The sequence below is a fragment of the Pseudopodoces humilis genome, chromosome 16 (assembly GCF_049639895.1).
Source record: "Pseudopodoces humilis isolate 2021_Gansu_Grassland_sample_001 chromosome 16, ASM4963989v1, whole genome shotgun sequence".
NCBI lineage: Eukaryota > Metazoa > Chordata > Aves > Passeriformes > Paridae > Pseudopodoces > Pseudopodoces humilis.
In genome coordinates this window covers 19,987,383-20,005,442 of record NC_142215.1, presented here as the reverse complement: position 1 = coordinate 20,005,442, position 18,060 = coordinate 19,987,383, and the positions used below count along the sequence as shown (strand labels likewise).

Sequence of the window (18,060 nt, the reverse complement as noted above, 5' to 3'; positions counted from 1 at the left end):
CAGGTGAAGAGCACGGGAATTAGAATCCAGTCAGTGCTTTCCATGTCCCTGCTGTTCAAAGCTGTTTCTGTTTTCCTGCCAGTCCATGAAGAGATTCCCTTGTCGCCAGTGCGAGCGCTCATTCAATGCCTCCAACAGCCTGCGCAGACACATCCGCAATAACCACGACACAGCAAAGAAAGTCTACACCTGCTGGTACGTACCCAATGCCGCTTGGCAAACTGGTTTTCAGCAGCAGTCTAATCCTTCAAGTTTGGAAGTTGTGATAAATGATGTCTGCTGCTCCTGTCTACTCTAGACTGTAAGTTATTGAAGGGAAGTGAGGAGCAGAATGTGTTAAACAGAAGAGACTTAGCGGCTAAAATAAGACCTTGCTTTTGACTGTGCAGTGAATGTCTTATGGAAATGTCAGGGGAGGTGTGATTTGATATATGCAGATGGTAAATGAGATGTACGTTTTGCATTGTTGTGAAACAGCCAATAAAATATTGGGCCGGTCTTTCACTGATTTGTGGTTGGCGTGGTCATGCATCACTCTTGCACCCTCTCCTTGGGTGCAAAAGGTATAAAATCCTAATAATGGACCAGATCTTGCCACTGCTTTAGAAAGGCAGAACTGACTGCACAGACTGCAGAGCAATGGAGAATTATCTTGCTGGAATTGCTTGGGAAGTCACACCTCAAAGCTGGAAAATGGATCTGAAGATTTCAGACAAGTTTTAGAAGTCAGTGGTGAATGAAAATCATTGCTGGGCAACATATTTTAACTGTTGATAGAATCTCAGTTCAGGACAAAGCCCAGTGCTTATGTATCTGCCTCTGTAACTGCTGCAGAGAAAGTTGTATGCTGAGTGACCGTGCAAAATTCCTTCCTGTCTCATTCTGAGACATCTTTTGAAAGAAGGTTAAAGCACATTTGGCTTGGAAAAGAGGTTTGCAGTGATGTAAGTTGGGGAATTTTTCTAATTGATCTAAAATTTTGGTTTAATGCAAGAATTTCTGATGTGTATTGTCACTTTACTGCAGTCAAGTTGCTAAAACCTCATCTGAAGATTACAAGTGCACTCCTCAAGTACTGTATGTCTTTGGACTATCTAGTGAGCCACCGCAGCTTTTAGTAAATGGATACAGCTTAGGCATTACCACTGGGAATACATTTCCTGAGACATTTTTTCATCCAGGACTTCTAAACTTTCCATTTCTTCTAACTGCTCTGACCTGGAACCTCTGGAGGAGATGAAATGTTGGCTCCTATTGTGTTTCATTCAGCTTTAAGTTTGTGGGTGATGGTCTTGGGTGTTACACTCACCTGATCTGTGTAAATCTGTTCTCTCTGCATCAGTCTTAAAGTGAAATGTTTCAGGATCAAAATGAGCAGAAGATATTATTGGGAAGAGGAATCTGTGTGGAAATTCCTAACAGCCTAGGATATGCCAGACTGCTGTGCATTACCTTCTTACTTTTCAGAGCAACACACAGCTGTGAATCTACTGGTTCACCCAGGGGGCAATGATCATGCCAGCAGAGAAAACACAGCTAGCAACCCAGGGGAACTGTGGTTGCATTTAATTCTCCAGCTTGTAGTTGCCCCTTGACAAATTCTGTTGATGAAGTCTTAATTGGACAGCAGTTGTACTCTCTTCAGTCATTGTAGTGGCAGACTCACTGAGGTCACAGCACTCTGCAGATGAGACCTCTTCCTTGAAATACTGTCCCAACATCTCCCAAGAGCTGCTCTTGGTTTGGATCTGAGGTCTTTTGTCCTGTCTTCCATTTGATCCATTTTAGCTTGAAGAGCACTGCTCCAAAAATCTCACCCTCCAGTCTCTGAATTCCTCCTTGACTCATTTCAGTGCTTTATAAGGCATCACATGTCCACTGCTCCTTGTTTTTTCTGCTCCTGTTGTCTCTTTTCCTTCTTCCTGTTTGGCATTTTGTATCACTCTGACCTGTTACTCTCTTCAGGGGTTTTGATGCCTTAACTTCTTATCACCCTCTTCTCCTGGGTTTCCATGTGAAACATTAATAAAATCTGCCATGGATGTGATTACTGATGATTTCTGTGACTCCAGCTTGCTTGCTTGTAGGTGACCTTCCTCTGGCTTTTTTAACATTCCCAGCTGGGATTCCCCCTTTCTCCCTGTAGTAGTTTAGACTTGCCAATTTCGTTTCTCAGCTAATGCACTAAATAAATGTCATGGTTTTAAAGCAGTAACTAAAAAATCACTAGACAATTTGCTTATTTTTTGCTGTGAGATATGGATTAGAACAAGAGCAAAACAGTTTTAAAACTTCAAAGGAACAGAGGAAGTTTATTAACAAAAATTACAAGAATAAGAAACCAGAATAAAACTTCTAGAAACCCTTTTCTCCCTACTAAACTATTCTCTTGTTCACATGACAATATAGAGACAAAGAACTTGGTGGTTAAAACAGTCTCAATTTTGCTATAGTTTTTTCATCAGTCTTTGTAGAGAAAAAGAAGTCTTCTTCTGCTAATCTATGGAATTTTTTCCCAAGAAAACCATTTTCTTCATGGCTTTTTATTTCTCTGATGCCAGCTGCCTGGAAATTCTGCCATCAGTTCTCTCCTCCCATTTCACATCACTCTGAAGTGTGTTATGGGTTAATGTGTCAAGATGGGGTGTCATTTTTAAGGATGAGTTATTCAAAGACAAAAGTTTTCTTCATCTGTTTTTGTGAGCCTCTCTGGAAACAGAAGTTTTCTCTTTGTTTCTTAAAGGCTACCAATCTTCAACTATCACTTCTCTTTTTCTGTTCCAGCATCTCATAGGATTACAACTACTTCACTATTTACTTAAATCTACACTTTGAAATATCCTATTCCCCCAAAAATACTCTTGTCATGAATTAAAGTTTTTTTCAGAACATTATTGTCTATCTTTATAGCTTTAACAGAAAAATATTTCAGCTTATTAAAGCATCTCCTTATTTTCTTCCCCCACTGAAGCTTAATTCTTTCCTTCACTGTCTTTGATAGTTTATGGTGTCTCTCTACCTGTTGGTCACTCTCTCTCTCTCTCTTCCCCTCTCTGGAAAAAAAGGATTAATCTGCAAGTCTCGTCTGGATAATGAAAGGGTTAAAATCTTGCCCAGGCCTTGTGGCTGGTTCTGTGATCTCAGGATTAGCTGGAGCTGCGGCTGGAGCTATGTGATGGCCTCTCTTTACTCAGCAGTCTCTGGTGGAACTCAGCAGGGGCAGAAACTGCAGCCAAGCTGGGGGAACCGGCCTGACCCGGCCTGGGCTCGCTTCCCCTCAACCCCCACACCCCGCAGCCTTGTCCAGCCTTGGGGGGAAAAGGAGGCTGAACCAGAGCCTGTTACCTCTTCAGAAGCCAGAAACCAAAGAGAGCAAGAAATTCCTGGGCTTAGGGCTTAAGGTGGTGTTCACAGGTTGATCTCACTTTTCCATGGTCAAAAACACTGTCAGTTCTCAGAAATGGTTAGTTATTGGCCAGGAGAAAGAACTCCCACCAGCCTCCAGCAGTTTCAGCTTCCCTAGCTCTCAAAGCCAGTCTTAAAGGTGCAGAACTTAATATATAATATAAACCAGGCCATTGGGGATACCAGTAACATCAAGTCATCCCAGGACACTCCCCCTGGACTGCTTAGGTCTCTGGCTTTGGATAAATTTGTAGGGAGAAACCAGTGATGGAGGACTTACTTGAACACCCTCCTGCCATGCTTGTCACTGGAGTAATTCAGGTTAGGCAAGCATCTTTCCCTGCTCACATGAAAAGAATTCTAAATTAGGGAAAATTACAGAATATTGTGATTTACTGTGTATTTTCTTTCATAATTCACTTGGTTATTGTTATTTTACTCTTCTTTTCCAAGTCTTAAGTACAGAGTGTCTGAAACACTTGATTTTCAACATGTTTATTTTTGGTAAATACCACTTAATAACCTCTCAGCTTTCCTCCATGAAGAAGAAAAATTCCATCATCATTAAATATTGATTTATCCTCTGAGCAAATCCTGTTAAAACACAGAAGTTTTCAATGAGCATATCTGCATTTTCACATCATTGCTGACTGTTACTTAATTTCCCTCTATATCAGTAGGAATCTTCCCGTCTTTTTAGAAGATGTCTTTGTTACCCAGAGACACTTCAGCTCCTCTCTGCCCTTAATCCCATGCTGCCTCATCTCAGATGCAGTTAGGGCACTTCAGGGGACTCTGGTGTCACTTGTCCTCACTCAGATCCATAGCTGATTGACCTTCACCATGTTGTGCTGGCAAGCACCAGAGCAGCACAGATACTCAGTTTTGGCTTTCTCAATTGCTAACAGAGCCCTCTGTGCACGTCAGGGGGGGCTGGTTTTATGTCTGCAAGGTCTGGCACTTACTCTAGTAGATCTCTGTCATCCAGGAGCGAAGTACAGACGGCACATCCCCTGCACTGCTCCTTTTTGAGATGTCAGCCAGCTCTCTAGCAGCTCTGGAGTCCTGCCCAGGTTCAAACACGAAGAGTTACATATGAGTGACATGTTCAGGAGTGTTTCTGCCTAGATTGTTGGTACAAAAGCTGGAATTTCAGCAGTTTGGTAAGAATTTTAACTGTATTGTGGTACAGTCTGGTGAATGTAATGCTGGCTTTCCCTGGTACTTGGGAGTGCTGGGACTGGGTTGTGCCACAGGTCTCCTAGGTGTCACAGAGTCACCAGCTCTCTCTCTGTAGTTCTTTCATCTCAGAGTCTGTGTTTGTTTTTCTCCCATACATTTTCCATCCTGATCATTTATACTCTTTGGCATTTGTCACAGGGTGCCTGACCCCAAATAGTCCCTATATTTATTTAGCACTGTGGAGAAGACATGCCCTACTCTCATTCATGAGCACTGTGGCAAACTCCAAACTCTTCTAGATTTCTCTCAGGGCAATGTTATATTATTAAAACAATGTTTTGCTGGGTATTTTGGTAATTTAATGGTACATTACTCACCAGAGTCGGTCTCCAATGACACATCTTGGTTTGACACAATACAAGGAGTATCTCCTCTACTAAATTTTCTTCCTTTTTTTATTTCCAAGGTACTGCACAGATGAAAATCAGACATTTCCTCATCCATTCATGCTGGAGAACCACATCAGCCTCATGCACGGCATCAAAAACCCAGACTTATCCCAGATGGCCAAAGTGAAAGCTCCAGAGAGAGACAGAGCAGAAGTAACTGACACCTATTTTCATGGAAAATTAAATGTACAATTAAATGTACTTGGCAAGGAGTTGTTTATTTGGGGTGTTATGTCAAGCTGTGGCCTTTTGCCAGTCAAACCCTCCCCTTACTCATTTCCATCCAGCCTGGTTCCCTCTGGTAGGGTCAGGGTCAGCAGTGTGAGCACAGCTGAGCTGCACCAGGACAACAAGCATTTGCATCTTGCATTTCTCAAGATTTTCTCGCTGTGTTTTACTGGCATTTATCCAGTCTATTTTGTATTTTAGGTTTGTTATTACCCTTGTTTTCCACTGGTGCCCCATTCATGAGCATGGAACATTTTTCTTCTTTCTCCCTTATTTTTTCTGCTAGTTATAAAATAATTATCTTTTGCTTTAAAATACTTGCTAGATCCATTACCTATGAGAACTGCATTTTTCTTAAGTAGAAATGTGTAATTTTGTATAGCAAATGTAACTGTTCTACTGATTGTGTTTTGGATTGGTTTGGAGTGGAGGGTTGGCTGCTTGGGCTTCTTTGCTCAATTTATTTTAAAAATACACATTTTGCATATCACTGCAGGGACATATTTAAGGGAGTCATCCTCACAGGAGAAGAAGCTGCAGGATTCTAAGATAGAGGGGATGAGTTACTGAGAGATGCCACTAAGACAAAATCTGAGTGGAGGGGAGAATGTTCAGTCTGAGAAGTGTTGTCTGGGTTAATGACCACCCCTGTGTCCTTCAGCTGTCCCTCTTCTGTGGGCTTCTCCTTCCCTCACCAAAGTCTAAGTTGTTCCCACTCCAAATTTTTACGCAGAGAGGTCATGGCTGTCCCATCCCTGGAAGTGTCCAAGGCCTGGCTGGACAGGGCCTGGAGCACCCTGGTCTAGTGAAAGGTGTCCCTGCCCATGGCAGGGGGTGAAACTGGATGAGCTTTTAAGTCCCTTCCAACCCAAACCATTTCATGACTCCTCAATTCTAAACTATTTCCTCATTCATGTTTCTGCCCAGCCAGCCTCTCCCAGCGTTCCCATCTCACATCACAGGACAGCAGCTGAAAACCTGTGTGGTGGGTGGGGTGTTTGGGTATGGCTAGGGAAGGGAATGCCCCAGGAATCCCTAGGCTTCATTTCACCCTCAGGCATCCTCAGACGTGCATGTGGATTTTAGCACTTACTCTTCCATGGGTTCAAATGATAAAGTCACTTTTTAATCTTATTTTTTAAAGGCAAAATCTCCAAAGAGGATGGCAGTGGATGAGCTGGGTCAGGCAGAGAGCAGCGTGGGTTTGGATGCGCCACCAGCCAAAAAACTGAAAGCGCCTTGGAAATGCGCGAAGTGCGGCTTCACAACGGACGTCCGGACTGAGTTCCAGGAACACATACCTCGGCACAAGACCGACAGCTCCACCTTCCAGTGCTTGTTCTGTGGCCTGTGCTACACCTCCCACATCTCTCTGAACAGGCACCTCTTCATTGTTCATAAAGTCAAAGATGAGGAGGACGAGGAGGAAGAAGAGGAGGAGGAGGAGGAAGACGAAAGGCAGAAGTTGCAAACAGAGATGGGTAAGAATGGACATGAGGACTACAATGGCGAGTTGAACACTACAGTGGAAGAGGAAAGCAAATGCAAAGAGTGCAAAAGTGACTCAGCTCTTTGTGAGCACAATCAGACATGCAGTGCAGAAGGCCCCAACAGCACCTCACAGAACAATCATTCAAAGTCTCTTAAGACTTAAAAGCAAAAAAAAAAAAACCCTTTTGGTTGATTGGGGGATTTTTGTTGGGGGGTTTCTACTCAAAATACAGGGTGGGGATGGGGCAAATCTTTGAAATATTCTGTTGATTTATTGGGATGAACGTTGCTTTCCACTAACTCCTGTTTCTAAGGGCAGTTTAAAACAGAAAAAACAAAACCAACCCTGCCATTGCATCCTAAGCACTAACTCTCTGCCAGCCCAGAGAGGTGAAAAGGGAAAGCAGGGCCAGAATCCTCAGTGGGGCTTGGCCAACTCCTGAGGATCCAGGAGCACTTTGCAGCTGCAGTTTCCTTCAGACAAGCTCTCCTCTTTTGAGTGTGCACCGCCTCAGCCTCTGCCCAGAGCCCCAGCCTTGCCTTCCCAATCTCCCTCTCCTTTTATTTATGGCTTCTTTTTTCTCTCCCCATCCTGCCTTTGTGTTACTCATTTTAACTCGTAATGCTGGCTCAGCCAAACGCGCTTGTCAGGACTGTGTGGCCGATCTGGGATCTGCATTATGTGGGATGGGTTTGAGCTCTGAGTTGTGCTGATTACTCTTTAGTTACCCAAATAACAACATTCTTTTCCAAAATGCAGTTTAATGAAATGTCTTGGACCTGAGTCATCCTTGAGAGAGGATTTTGTAGCCCCAGTCCTCCCTGGTGAGTACAGTGTTTAGGAGGGCCGTTTGGCTGTGGAGTTGCACTGCTGGAAGCCATCCTGGGCTGGGTGCTGCCAGGCTGGTGCTCAGTGGCTCATCCCAGTGGGGAGCCCGATTGGCACCATCGCCAGACGGGGATAACTTCCCCCATCCCACCAGTGGGGTCAACTGGAGTGAAACTGTTCCAGAGCTCTGGATATATCAGTGCCAGGGCTCCCTGACAGCTCATTTTGAGGGGAGAGAAGCAGAGCACAGCTCCCAGAGGTGTTGGAAGCAGTGGGAGCCACCGTCCTACAGCGCGGCAGGGGCTGGTGCTCCATCAGTAGCTCCATAAATCCTCTCCTGCTGTAGCTGAGCATTACCCATCCTTTAGGAGATGTTCCTTTCCATGTAGTCACATTGACTCTCTCCTCCCTCATTCCTTGTTACACCCATGCTTTGTGTAATACAATTACCTTCTATACCATTATTTTTTTTTCATTCTGTTGAGCCAGAACTCTGCTTGTCATTGTTTACTCTGATGATGTTTAAATAATTTAAGAACTATTTATCTCCTTGCTTGGGCTCATCACCATCTGGTCTCATGATGCTTGGACGTGGCCCTTTGGAGCTGCCTGGATGTTGGATGGTGTGTTGGTTGGATGAGTCAAGCTTGGCTGTGGGGTGTTGGTTGGCTGTGGGGTGTCGGCAGGATGGGGGGTTGGCTGGTGGTGATCTACGTGGGGGTGTGGATCAGATGAGCTGTTGGCTGAATGGGGTGTGAGGTGTCCGGTGTTGGCTGACTGGGAGCGGTGGGAAGAGGGAAGGATGGAATCGGGCGTTGTTCGGATAGCTGTTGAGTGCGAGGGGGATGGTTTGGGTGCGGTGTTTCGGCCGAAGGATGTTTTGGAGGGGCTTTGTTAACGCGGGGCGTCGGGCGCGGCCCCGCTCCCCTCACGGGGGCTGCCTCACGGGGACTGCGCGCGCGGGCCGGAAGCGGCGGTGACGCGGCCGGAAGCGGAAGCGGGGCCGTGCGGGCGGCGGCGGGGGCGGCGATGCCGTCCCTGGACTTTCTGGACGATGTGCGGCGCATGAACAAGCGGCAGGTGCCCGGGGGGCCGGGGGGGGCCGGGGGGCGGCGGGGGAAAGCCGAGCGGGCGGACGGGGCCGGTCCGCCTTGCCGTGCGCTGGCGGCGGGGCCTGACCGCCCCCGTTCCTCCGCAGCTGTACTACCAGGTGTTGAACTTCGGCATGATCGTGTCCTCTGCCCTCATGATCTGGAAGGGGCTCATGGTGGTGACGGGCAGCGAGAGTCCCATCGTGGTGGTGCTGAGGTCAGTCCCGGGGTGATTCCCAGGGGGTTTAACCGGGCTGGGGAATCGCCGGGCCCCCGAGGGGGGTCCCATAGGGATGGGTCAGACGGAGGCTCCTGCCGCAGCCCCAATGGGCGAAAAGCTCCTGAGGAATCCAGGCGAGGGAATGGCGAGGGAAGAGGCAGCGGGTAGAAGGAACGTCTCACCTCGCTCTGGCAGGTAGAGGGCTGGTAAAAATGAGGGAGAGGGACTTTATACCCGGGCACGTAGTGACGGGACAAAGGGGTGTCCCGTTTCCTGCCGCCAGAGGACAGGGTTAGGTGGGTCAGTGAAGAAATCCTTCCCTGTGAGGCTATCGAGGCCCGGGCACAGAGAAGTTGTGGTTCCCCATTCCAGGCCAGGTTGAACAGGGCTTGGAGCACCCTGGGACAGCAGGTGTCCCTGCCTGTGGCAGGGGGTGGAACGGGATGATCTGTGAGGTCCCTTCCAACCCAGCTCTGATGATTCTATGACTGTCCATTACAGAGGTGGCCCAGAGCTAAAGAGTTGTCACTCTGTCACTGTATGTTTTGGATGTCACACATTGTCCTTACCCCTGCAGTGGGTACCACCAGTGTTACTCCTATCTTCCTGCAGCCTGGGACAAATTCCCTGGGCTGCCATTGGATGCTGGCATGGATATTGCACCTGCTCCGTGGCCACACTGGCCTTTTCTTTGTGTTTCTGTGTCAGTGTTCATGATGTAGAAATGCTGTAATGCCATGACCAAGTGCTGCTTACCAGAACTCCCTCCTGATGTGAAGTACTGGGCAGATGTTTCCTACTGCTCCTCCCAGTGAGTAAGACAGGGGCTGTGAGGTCACATCCCTTCTTTGGTGATGTGATCTGCTGTTCTGAACTGCATCTGCTGTGCTCTGTGAAGATAAAACACAAATGCACACGCTGCTTAAAGTTCATTGTTCTGTTTTGCATTATTTATGTGGAATTAGGAAGGATAAGTAGTTGGTAACAATTGCCATTTACAAGACAGAAGAAAAGTGACTTGAGTCGTGGTGTCTGAAATGAGATAATTAGACAAAGCAATGAATCACAGTAATAAATTTTTGGCAAGTCCCTTTGTCTGTTTCAGATAGGAATGGAAGAGCCTGATGCTTTCAGTGCTTCACTCCTGAGCGTAATCTATCTCTAAAAACTAAATTAAATAAAAAAAGCTTCCCATCATTACAGAGCTGCCAGCATTGACCTGCCAATGATGAGCTCAGAAATCAAAATACAGTGTTTGTCATCAGCTTTTTGCATATTAAAAAAGTTTTTCCCTTTGGATGCACTTTTAACACCAGGTACTGGCAGTGCTCTTTTCCCAACAAATGCAAACTGCTGGCGGTGTGATGATTGAAAACTTGCAACAGAGGTTACAGTTTCCCAGGCTCCAAGGTGGTTTTCTCAGAAGCTCTTTGTCAAGGTTTCAGCCTGGTCTTGAACTCTTCCAGGAATGGGATACCCACAGCTTCTCTTTCTCATGAGGTTCTTGTGAGATTTTTCTTAAAGGGCCATGAACTCTAAAACCTGGTACTGAGTGTTTAAATATTGTTCATTTGTTCCTCTCCTCTTTTTCAGTGGGAGTATGGAGCCTGCTTTCCACAGAGGAGATCTCCTGTTCCTCACGAACCGAATTGAAGATCCAATCAGAGTGGGAGAAATAGTCGTCTTTAGGATAGAAGGAAGGGAAATTCCCATAGTCCATCGTGTCCTGAAAATCCATGAGAAGTATGTAAAGAATCTGGGGGTTCTACTGCTGATGTTTCCCTGACTGGTATTCTTCATCTGCTTGGGGTAAACAAGTGGTTGGGATGTCAATCAGAGATATCCAGGTGCTGTAGGAAGTAACACAGAAGTTTCAGACAGACAAAATCTGTGCTACTTGGTTTACTTGTAAAGATCAGCAGAAGCACAAACCGAGAGTCTGTGCCAGTGCCCTGGACACTTCTGTGTCATGGAAACTGTAAAATCATGGAATTGTTAGGGTTGGCAGGGACCTTAAAGCCAGTCTCATTCCACCCCTGCCATGGGCAGGGACACCTTCCACTATCCCAGGTTGCTCCAAGCCCTGTCCAGCCTGGCCTTGGACACTTCCAGGGATCCAGGGGCAGCTGCAGCTTCTCTGGGCACCCTGTGCCAGGGCCTCACCACCCTCACAGGGAAGAATTTAATCCTTATATCCCATCTATCCCTGGCAGTGGGAAGCCATTCCCCCTTGTTCTGTTACTTTAGAGCCCTTGTTGAAGTCCCTCTTCATCTCTCTTGGAGCCCCTTTAGGCATTGGGAGGGTGACACCACTTACTGTCTCCTGTGCCATCCTCTATGTCCGGAGCTGCTTTGCTGTCTGCTGTAGCGTGGCTGCGTTTGTGTGTGGAGTGAGTCTCGTTTGTGGGGCATAGCTGTGGCAGAAGGGTGTTTTATGTGTAGTGTGTATTATTTCAGAGCTTATCTCTATGGTCCTGGTCTCTGCTGACATGCAGACTTAGGGCCTTTCATCTCTCTAGAAAGTTGTGTTGTTACCCTGGGAGTCTTTGTGTACTGTTCTCTCTCAGCACTGGGGAGGTTGAGTGTCTGAAGGAATGGAACAGGCATTGGTTTCACAGCTGAACAGGGCTTAGTTTTCTAACCAAGGCTTCCACTGCAGTCATAAGCTTTCCTGTATTGCTGGATGGAACTGTGGCCTCTCCAGGCCAGTCTGTGGGAATGCGAGTCAACCATGTGGGTTTTTTGAGTGAAAACTGAATCTTGAACTGAATCCCTGATTCTTCAAGGCATCTCTGAGGGGCAGTAGCTGGTTGGTGTCCCAGCATCTGTTTCTGCTGAGTAAATGTTTTCTGGCATGGGCTTGAGCTGTACCAGGTGACATCTGAGGATTCCCTGGGATGGAGAAGGTCCCTTCCCCAAAGCTGTTGGAATATGCAGACCAGTTGTCTGGTCCAACTCAAAGATGACCAGCCTTGTGCACATAAATACACAGCTGGTATCCTGGCTCTGAGGAAAAGAAATTATGCTTTTCCCAGTAGGCAAAGCACATTCTTTGCTGTTCAGGTTTATTCTGTACCCAGAACTTTGAACAATGTCACTTTTCAAAATGCTGTTCTTTGATACTTGTTCTCTGATACCACTGATTTAAAACTAAGGTCAGTTTACAGGCTGAATTTGACTCCTAATGCTGCATGAGCATTTTTTGTGGTGTTGTGGGAACTCTTTCAAGTTAAATACAGTTTTCCTTCTCCCCTGCTCTGTGCAAGTTGGGCCCAAGTTCACATCAATATTGTGTCAGTGAGCAAATGTCTGTTACTTGCTGGCCTTTTCTTCTTGTTTCAGCCCAAAATTGAATTAGTTCTTTATTACTAACACAGAGTCTGCAGTCAGAATTTACTTAGTGGTTTTGGAGCAGGACAGCCAGACCAGACTTCACTCACCTCAGACAGCAGAGAAGTGCACTGTGGGCTTCTCACACCGCATCGTGACAGAGCCTTTCCTGTTCAATAAGGTGCTGCAGTCCTACACCATCACTCTTCAGAGCTAAACTACATTGTCTGCACCTTTGGGGATCTTTATCTTTTCACACACGGTGTCTCTAAGCTCCCAGTGTTTGTTGTTCCCACACAACAAGCCGGATGTGCTGTGGAGAAAGAGCGGTGTTTTTTTTCCCTTTTTCCTTTCCAAGCTTCTCCTGTCAAGGAAACTGTTGGTGTTCAGGCATGATGAAAACACCCTGAGCTCCAAAGAACTGCCTGCTTTCCTGTTCTGCATTCCATCTGTCATTTCTGTGAGAACTGGGATTCAAGCACTGAGGATGCTCCTGCTCAGCACCTGTCTGCAGGTGTCACAGGAAGGTGACAGTGGTGAATCCCTGAGGAGTGCCACGGGCTGCTGTCCAGCATCTGAACAGGAATGGCTGGGAAAGATCTATAAAGCTTTTTCCTGGTCAAAGCAAAGATTCATCTGCACCATGATCCCGTTTCTGGCAAGCTAATTAATTCATCTCAAGATTAATTAAAGACTAGAGACAGAACATAGTGATAATTTCCCTGCTTTCTGCAGGTTACAATTTCAAGCACAAAGTCCTAGTTCTTTATGAATAGCCTAATTTCCTCTTTTTCATGGCATATGGGGTCAGTTTTTGGGCCAGTATAATTTTTTGCCAACCAAAATACCTTTGCAGAGAGACATGGTTTAGGTTGTGCTGTGGCTGTTTCTGCATAGCACCTTCTCAGCCTGGTTTTAACCCATTACTTCTGAGCTCCTTTTGGTACCTCTTGCATTGGAAGAGACAGTGAAAAGCTATTTGATTGTTGCTGTCATTTGTGGTGGACTATGTCATATCTCCCATCAGTTCTGTCTTTTCCAGGCTGAAGAGTTCTGGTCTGTAGTTTCTTGTACGGAAGTAGTTCCAGACCTTGTTAACCATTTCTCAACCTTTGCCAGTTCTTCTCTCCATTGCAGAAAAGGATCTGGGGGGCTCAGCACTGCCCAGAGCATTCCAGATGTAGGCACATCGTGAGTTCATGCAGTGTCATCATGGTATTATTTGTTTTTTTTTCTGTCCCCCTTCCCTAATCAGTTCTAAGATTCAGCTTGCTTCTGCCCACTGCTGAGTAGAGCTGCTTCAATCCCAACCTCTCCTTTCGTGTGGTAGTAGGGAGACAAGAATCCAACGTTTGTGTCAAGCAAGAGGAGCATCAACACAAGATAGGTCAAAAGCCAAGAGGCAGTAGCTGCACCTGCACTAGAAATGGCTTGTCGTGCTGGTTCTGTTCTGAAACTCTGCTGGAAAGCTTGGCTGGGGCCAGAATTAATTTTCCCATGGCATTGTTTTTCCAAACCATCTGCTTCCTGCAGCATTTGGCAGAGTTTCCCTCTTTTATTCTCCTGGAATTGTAGGACATGGTTGCTTCTAGTGCCCTTGTGTTGGTCTCTCCATGCTTGCTGTAGAACAGCTTTCAGCAAGTTTCTGCCCTGCCTTACCTGACTGTCTTGTCTTTACCAGGCAAAATGGAGACATCAAATTTCTGACAAAGGGAGACAACAATGCTGTGGATGACAGAGGGCTCTACAAACAGGGGCAGCACTGGCTGGAGAAGAAGGACGTCGTAGGACGAGCGAGAGGGTGAGTTTGAAAATGATGGGGCTTTTCACACTGCTGTCCCCAAAAGCCATCTGGTAAATCCCCCTCCTTGTGCTGAGCTGTCCCTGCTGGGTTTTGTAACCTGCCTGAGGATGTGGGGAGCTCAGTTCTTAGTCTGGCTTAAGCAAAGGCATCAAGTTGTGAGCTGTATCCTGAGATGTTGATGCTGGATGGACACAGATGTAAAGGTAGTGTGGGCTTAGACTTAATCAGAATTGTCATCAGATTTGTCCTGGAAGGCTCAGCGTTTGCAGGCAAGTGAAATCTGAACCGGGCATAGGCTGAAACACTCTGGGGCTGGTTGTCACTCAGCCCCACAGCCACAGAGAGGAAGAAGTCACCAGGACATTGACTGCAGCCCTTGGGATGCTTGAGTGGCTCTCCCTCTGCACCCTGGAATAGTGTTTGTTTTAAGAAAACCTTTATTCTTCTAGATTTGTGCCCTATATTGGAATAGTCACTATCTTAATGAATGATTATCCAAAATTTAAGGTAAGATCTTTTCTATTTCCTGCCTGCTTTTCCCACCCCAGCTATAATTCCTTCGTGAGAGCATGGGCAGAACCCTGTGCTCTGCACAATTGCTGCTGTAGATGTCAGTGTGCACTCCTGTATCTCCTCTGCTCTCTCCTCCAGTATGCAGTCCTCTTTTTATTGGGTTTATTTGTGCTGGTCCATCGAGAGTAGTCCCTTGCACTGAACTACAAGGTGAAGGTGCCATGGATTTTTCTAGATGAACGTTTAAAGTAGCTGATGGTCCAGTGTACCAGGAGAAAGAAGAAAGCATGCATTTCAAAGCTTCTTGCCAGTTTGGGTTTGTTTCGGTTTTTACTGCGTAAGGACGATTGTTTGTCACTGTATTTTCAATGGTTTGTCACATTTTAGCCTTTTTAGTGAATTTTTATATTAAAAATTTGAGCCAAACTGTTTAGTGCTTGTACTTTGAAGCTGAGCTTCCTCTCCAAGTGCCTCTGGGACCGTGTCCCCAGTCTGTGCCTGGCCGGGCCAGGTGCCCCCTCCCTCGTGCCTACTGAACTGTCCAATGGTGAGTTATGGCCATGATGGTTTTTTCCCAGTTCAGAACTGGAATAAAGATTTTGCCTCTTGCCACGGTTTTTGTTATTGCCCTGATGAAAGCAGCCTCCTTGACCATGTTCTGGGGGATACCTGGGCTTTGCTGTTACAAACTTACTCCTAGATCCACCATCTAAATTGTCCTCTCTTCACAGAGCAGTAGCAGCTGCTCCTCTCACCTTTTTTGGAGAATAATCAGTCCTGAGCTATAGATGATTCAATATTTCCGTGTTTCTGTAAATCACACTGAAATAATCTGCCTAAAGACTGCAGAGTGTTTGGGGTAGAAGATGGCAAAGGATTACTTTGTGCATTGTGGCACAACGTAACAGAAGGATTGAGATGGGCAATACCCACAGCTCTTTGTCAGGGATGATCTAGCAGGATGCAATAATAAAAATTGCTTAATTTTGGGAAAAGGTTCCAGGTTCTGTGAGCTGGCCACATCTCACAGCTCACCTGAAAGCTACAGACTGCCCTGGGGTCTGAAATAAAAAACCCACTTGTCAACACGTGCAGCGGCTGTTTTTTCTGAGCTTCTCATTCAGGTTTGTGATCCTGCTGGTGAAGGTGCTGTCAGAAAGAGCCCAGGGAAGAGGTGCAGTTCATCAGCTCTTCTCCATGACTGCTCCAGGATTCCAGAGCAACGGGAATCACTGCAGATGATCACTGCAGCCACACACAGCTTGTATAAAGCAAAAGCAGCCAGGAAAAGCAAGGACAAAACCCAGTGGGGTGTTTATGGCTGTTTGCAGTTTCACACCTATGTCTCTCGTTGGGTTTGTCAGGCCTCTCCTGTCTCTGCAGGTGAATTGTGCCATTTTGCTTGTTTTGATGTTTCCAGGTGCTTTGTTGTTCCCTATGCAGGATGAAGCAAACATCACCTCTAGGGCACTGCACAGAGTGCAAACAGGTCCAATCCTCAGCACTGCGCCTCGGGCCCGTGGCTCTGAGTAATCATAACTTCATAATAAAAATGGTAATAAAATCTTTCTCTTGCCCCCAGTGTTAGAGCCCTTGAGAGGAGAATGTGGATAAAGCTTCTCTGTAATCCTTGGGTTAAGGATGGGATGTTCTGTCAAAAGTCAGAACCAGGCAGCACTGAGAGAACAAAGAATCTTTAAGAGTTGCTATCACTGCACCTTCCTGAGGCATTTCTGCCTTTGCAGCTCATGTGGAGCCTGTCTGTCCCTGCTTTGCCTTAAGCCTAAACATCTTTTTTGCATAAATGTGTTTTAGACTTGGGCTTACACAAAGGGCTGAGTTGAGCTTGTCTGAGAGCTGCTAATCAACACCTCCCCAGTAAGCACTTTCTGGGAGTGCTGCTGCTTCTGTTCTCCAGGTCCTCTCCCTTTCAGACCTTCTCCACAATTCTGAGTGTGCGAAAGCAGTTGTGTTCCTGTCACTGAGTTAATTTAACCAAGAAAAAGGCTAAAACACCAAGGATTATGGAGCAAGCTTTGACCTCAAACTGCTGAGACAGCAGTTCTTTGCAGGATGATGTGCCCCCAGAGGGTGGCAGCTGGTGTCAGGAGCCCTGGGCTGGGACACAGGGCCAGCAGGAGCTCTTGCAGGAGGATGTGCCCTGCTCTCGCCTGCTGCTGTGTGAGGAATTGAATGGGGAGTGCTTAAAGAATGCAGGGTGGTTGGGCTGAGGAGTGACAGGAGCCTCCACTGCAGCCCTGCTCCGGAGGCTTCTCTCCAACACCTGCAGGTGCTTGAAGAACAAGAATAATCACCCTAAATGTGGGAATTCCCTAAATTTGGGAATTCATCTCTGCAGCCCCTGTTCTGCCTGTTCAGCTCTGTGCAGCTGAGAATGTGGTTCTTTTTACCTGCAGTTGTGAAATGGGTAGTTGAATCTAATTAGGGCGAGAATAATTCAGCAGTCAACCCCATCACAGCTCCAACACCCACCACCTCCTGTGCCACCTCCCACATTACCTCCTGCCTTCCAGCAACACCTTTTTCTGCCACAGTGGGATGAGGGAGTGTTGGGTATGAGCCTGCACAGGCTGGAAACTGGGGATATGGGGGCAGGATGACACAGAGTTGTTGCTGGCTCCATCCCCGCCAGATTTATTCTGCTTTGTTGAGCAGAAAAGACACAGAGTGAGCAGGATCTCTGGCTGGCTGGGTGCTGATGCCGAGGTGTTTGGGAGCACTGTTGAGCTCCCACAGAGCCAGGGTGATTGGTGGTAGAACTTGATGTGTTTATGTTTTATTTTGGTTTTGTGCTACTTTTTGTAAAGGTGAAACTGTCTGGGCAGCTCCAGCAAAGCCGGTGACACTGGAGGCCTTAGAAATGGATGGAGATCTTTGTGTCACCACAGGAATGGGATTTGCTTGTAAAGTACGTGGGTGTTGAAAGGTCTGGTTTATAAAGGAGAAAAAAATGAAGAAAAAAATCTGCCAGGGCTGATTGTGCCTGTCTGTTGTGGTTGGCTGCAGCCAAACAGGGCAGGTTTTCTGGTAGCAATTCCAGTGGTTAATTACAGTGCAGTCACATCCATAGCTCAGGGCACAGATTCCTTCACGGGCAGGAGCTGTTTCATGTAGCAAAGCCACACTGGACTGTGTCTGATGGCTGCTGGAATTCTAGTGGGTGATTTTGTTTTGTATCAAAGCTAAATGCAAGAGCGTGATGGTTGGGAAGTGAGCTGTGAGGGGTGATGTGCTGCCAGCCGGAGCTCCATGAGACAGAGGCTGTTTCTGTGTATTTATGATGCTTTAAAGCACAGTTGTTGGCTGAACAGGAGTGAGCATCATGGTGCTTCGTCCAGATCTGTTGCTGCTTATTGCTTTGCAGGGGTTCACAGGGCTCAGGTTTTGTCAGATGGTCAGTTCCCCACTGTCTTTAATGAGATTGGGTAATTTTTGTGTCCTTAAAATCAGAACAGATAGACTGTATTTTTTTCCAAGGAGCATCTTCAAGATGAAAC

At 46.5% G+C, this 18,060-nt stretch overlaps 2 protein-coding genes across 6 annotated transcripts in view; both read left to right on the top strand.

The window, feature by feature from the left end:
• The window catches only part of ZNF592 (zinc finger protein 592), a 36,987-nt gene extending 28,850 nt beyond the window's left edge, over positions 1-8,137 (top strand). For 2 of the 4 annotated variants that reach the window (XM_014251323.2, XM_088063188.1), the window contains exons 7-9: positions 83-195; positions 5,054-5,222; positions 6,409-8,137. In XM_014251323.2, coding sequence (XP_014106798.1) covers positions 83-195; positions 5,054-5,222; positions 6,409-6,918 — 792 coding nt within the window. In that variant the 3' untranslated portion in view covers positions 6,919-8,137. The remainder of the gene's footprint in view (positions 1-82; positions 196-5,053; positions 5,223-6,408) is intronic. The other 2 variants (XM_014251324.2, XM_005521326.3) reach the window with 2 other exon arrangements.
• A 351-nt stretch (positions 8,138-8,488) lies between these two features.
• Positions 8,489-14,968, top strand: SEC11A (SEC11 homolog A, signal peptidase complex subunit). Of its 2 annotated transcripts, XM_005521327.2 has the most exons (6): positions 8,520-8,664; positions 8,783-8,892; positions 10,489-10,638; positions 13,907-14,026; positions 14,479-14,536; positions 14,681-14,968. In XM_005521327.2, exons 1-6 carry the CDS (start codon positions 8,614-8,616, stop codon positions 14,729-14,731), a joined length of 540 nt encoding a protein of 179 aa, XP_005521384.2. In that variant the 5' UTR covers positions 8,520-8,613; the 3' UTR covers positions 14,732-14,968. The 2 variants fall into 2 exon arrangements, with proteins under 2 accessions (XP_014106713.2, XP_005521384.2); XM_014251238.2 differs by having other exon boundaries at positions 8,489-8,664; positions 14,479-14,968.
• The last annotated feature ends 3,092 nt before the right edge of the window (positions 14,969-18,060 follow it).

Coding starts and splice junctions, on each gene's coding strand:
- SEC11A (XM_014251238.2), top strand. CDS start 8,614: ATGCCGTCCCTGGACTTTCTGGACGATGTGCGGCGCATGAACAAGCGG. Junction 10,639..13,906: donor GTCCTGAAAATCCATGAGAA/GTATGTAAAGAA, acceptor TGTCTTTACCAG/GCAAAATGGAGACATCAAAT. Junction 14,027..14,478: donor GTCGTAGGACGAGCGAGAGG/GTGAGTTTGAAA, acceptor TTATTCTTCTAG/ATTTGTGCCCTATATTGGAA.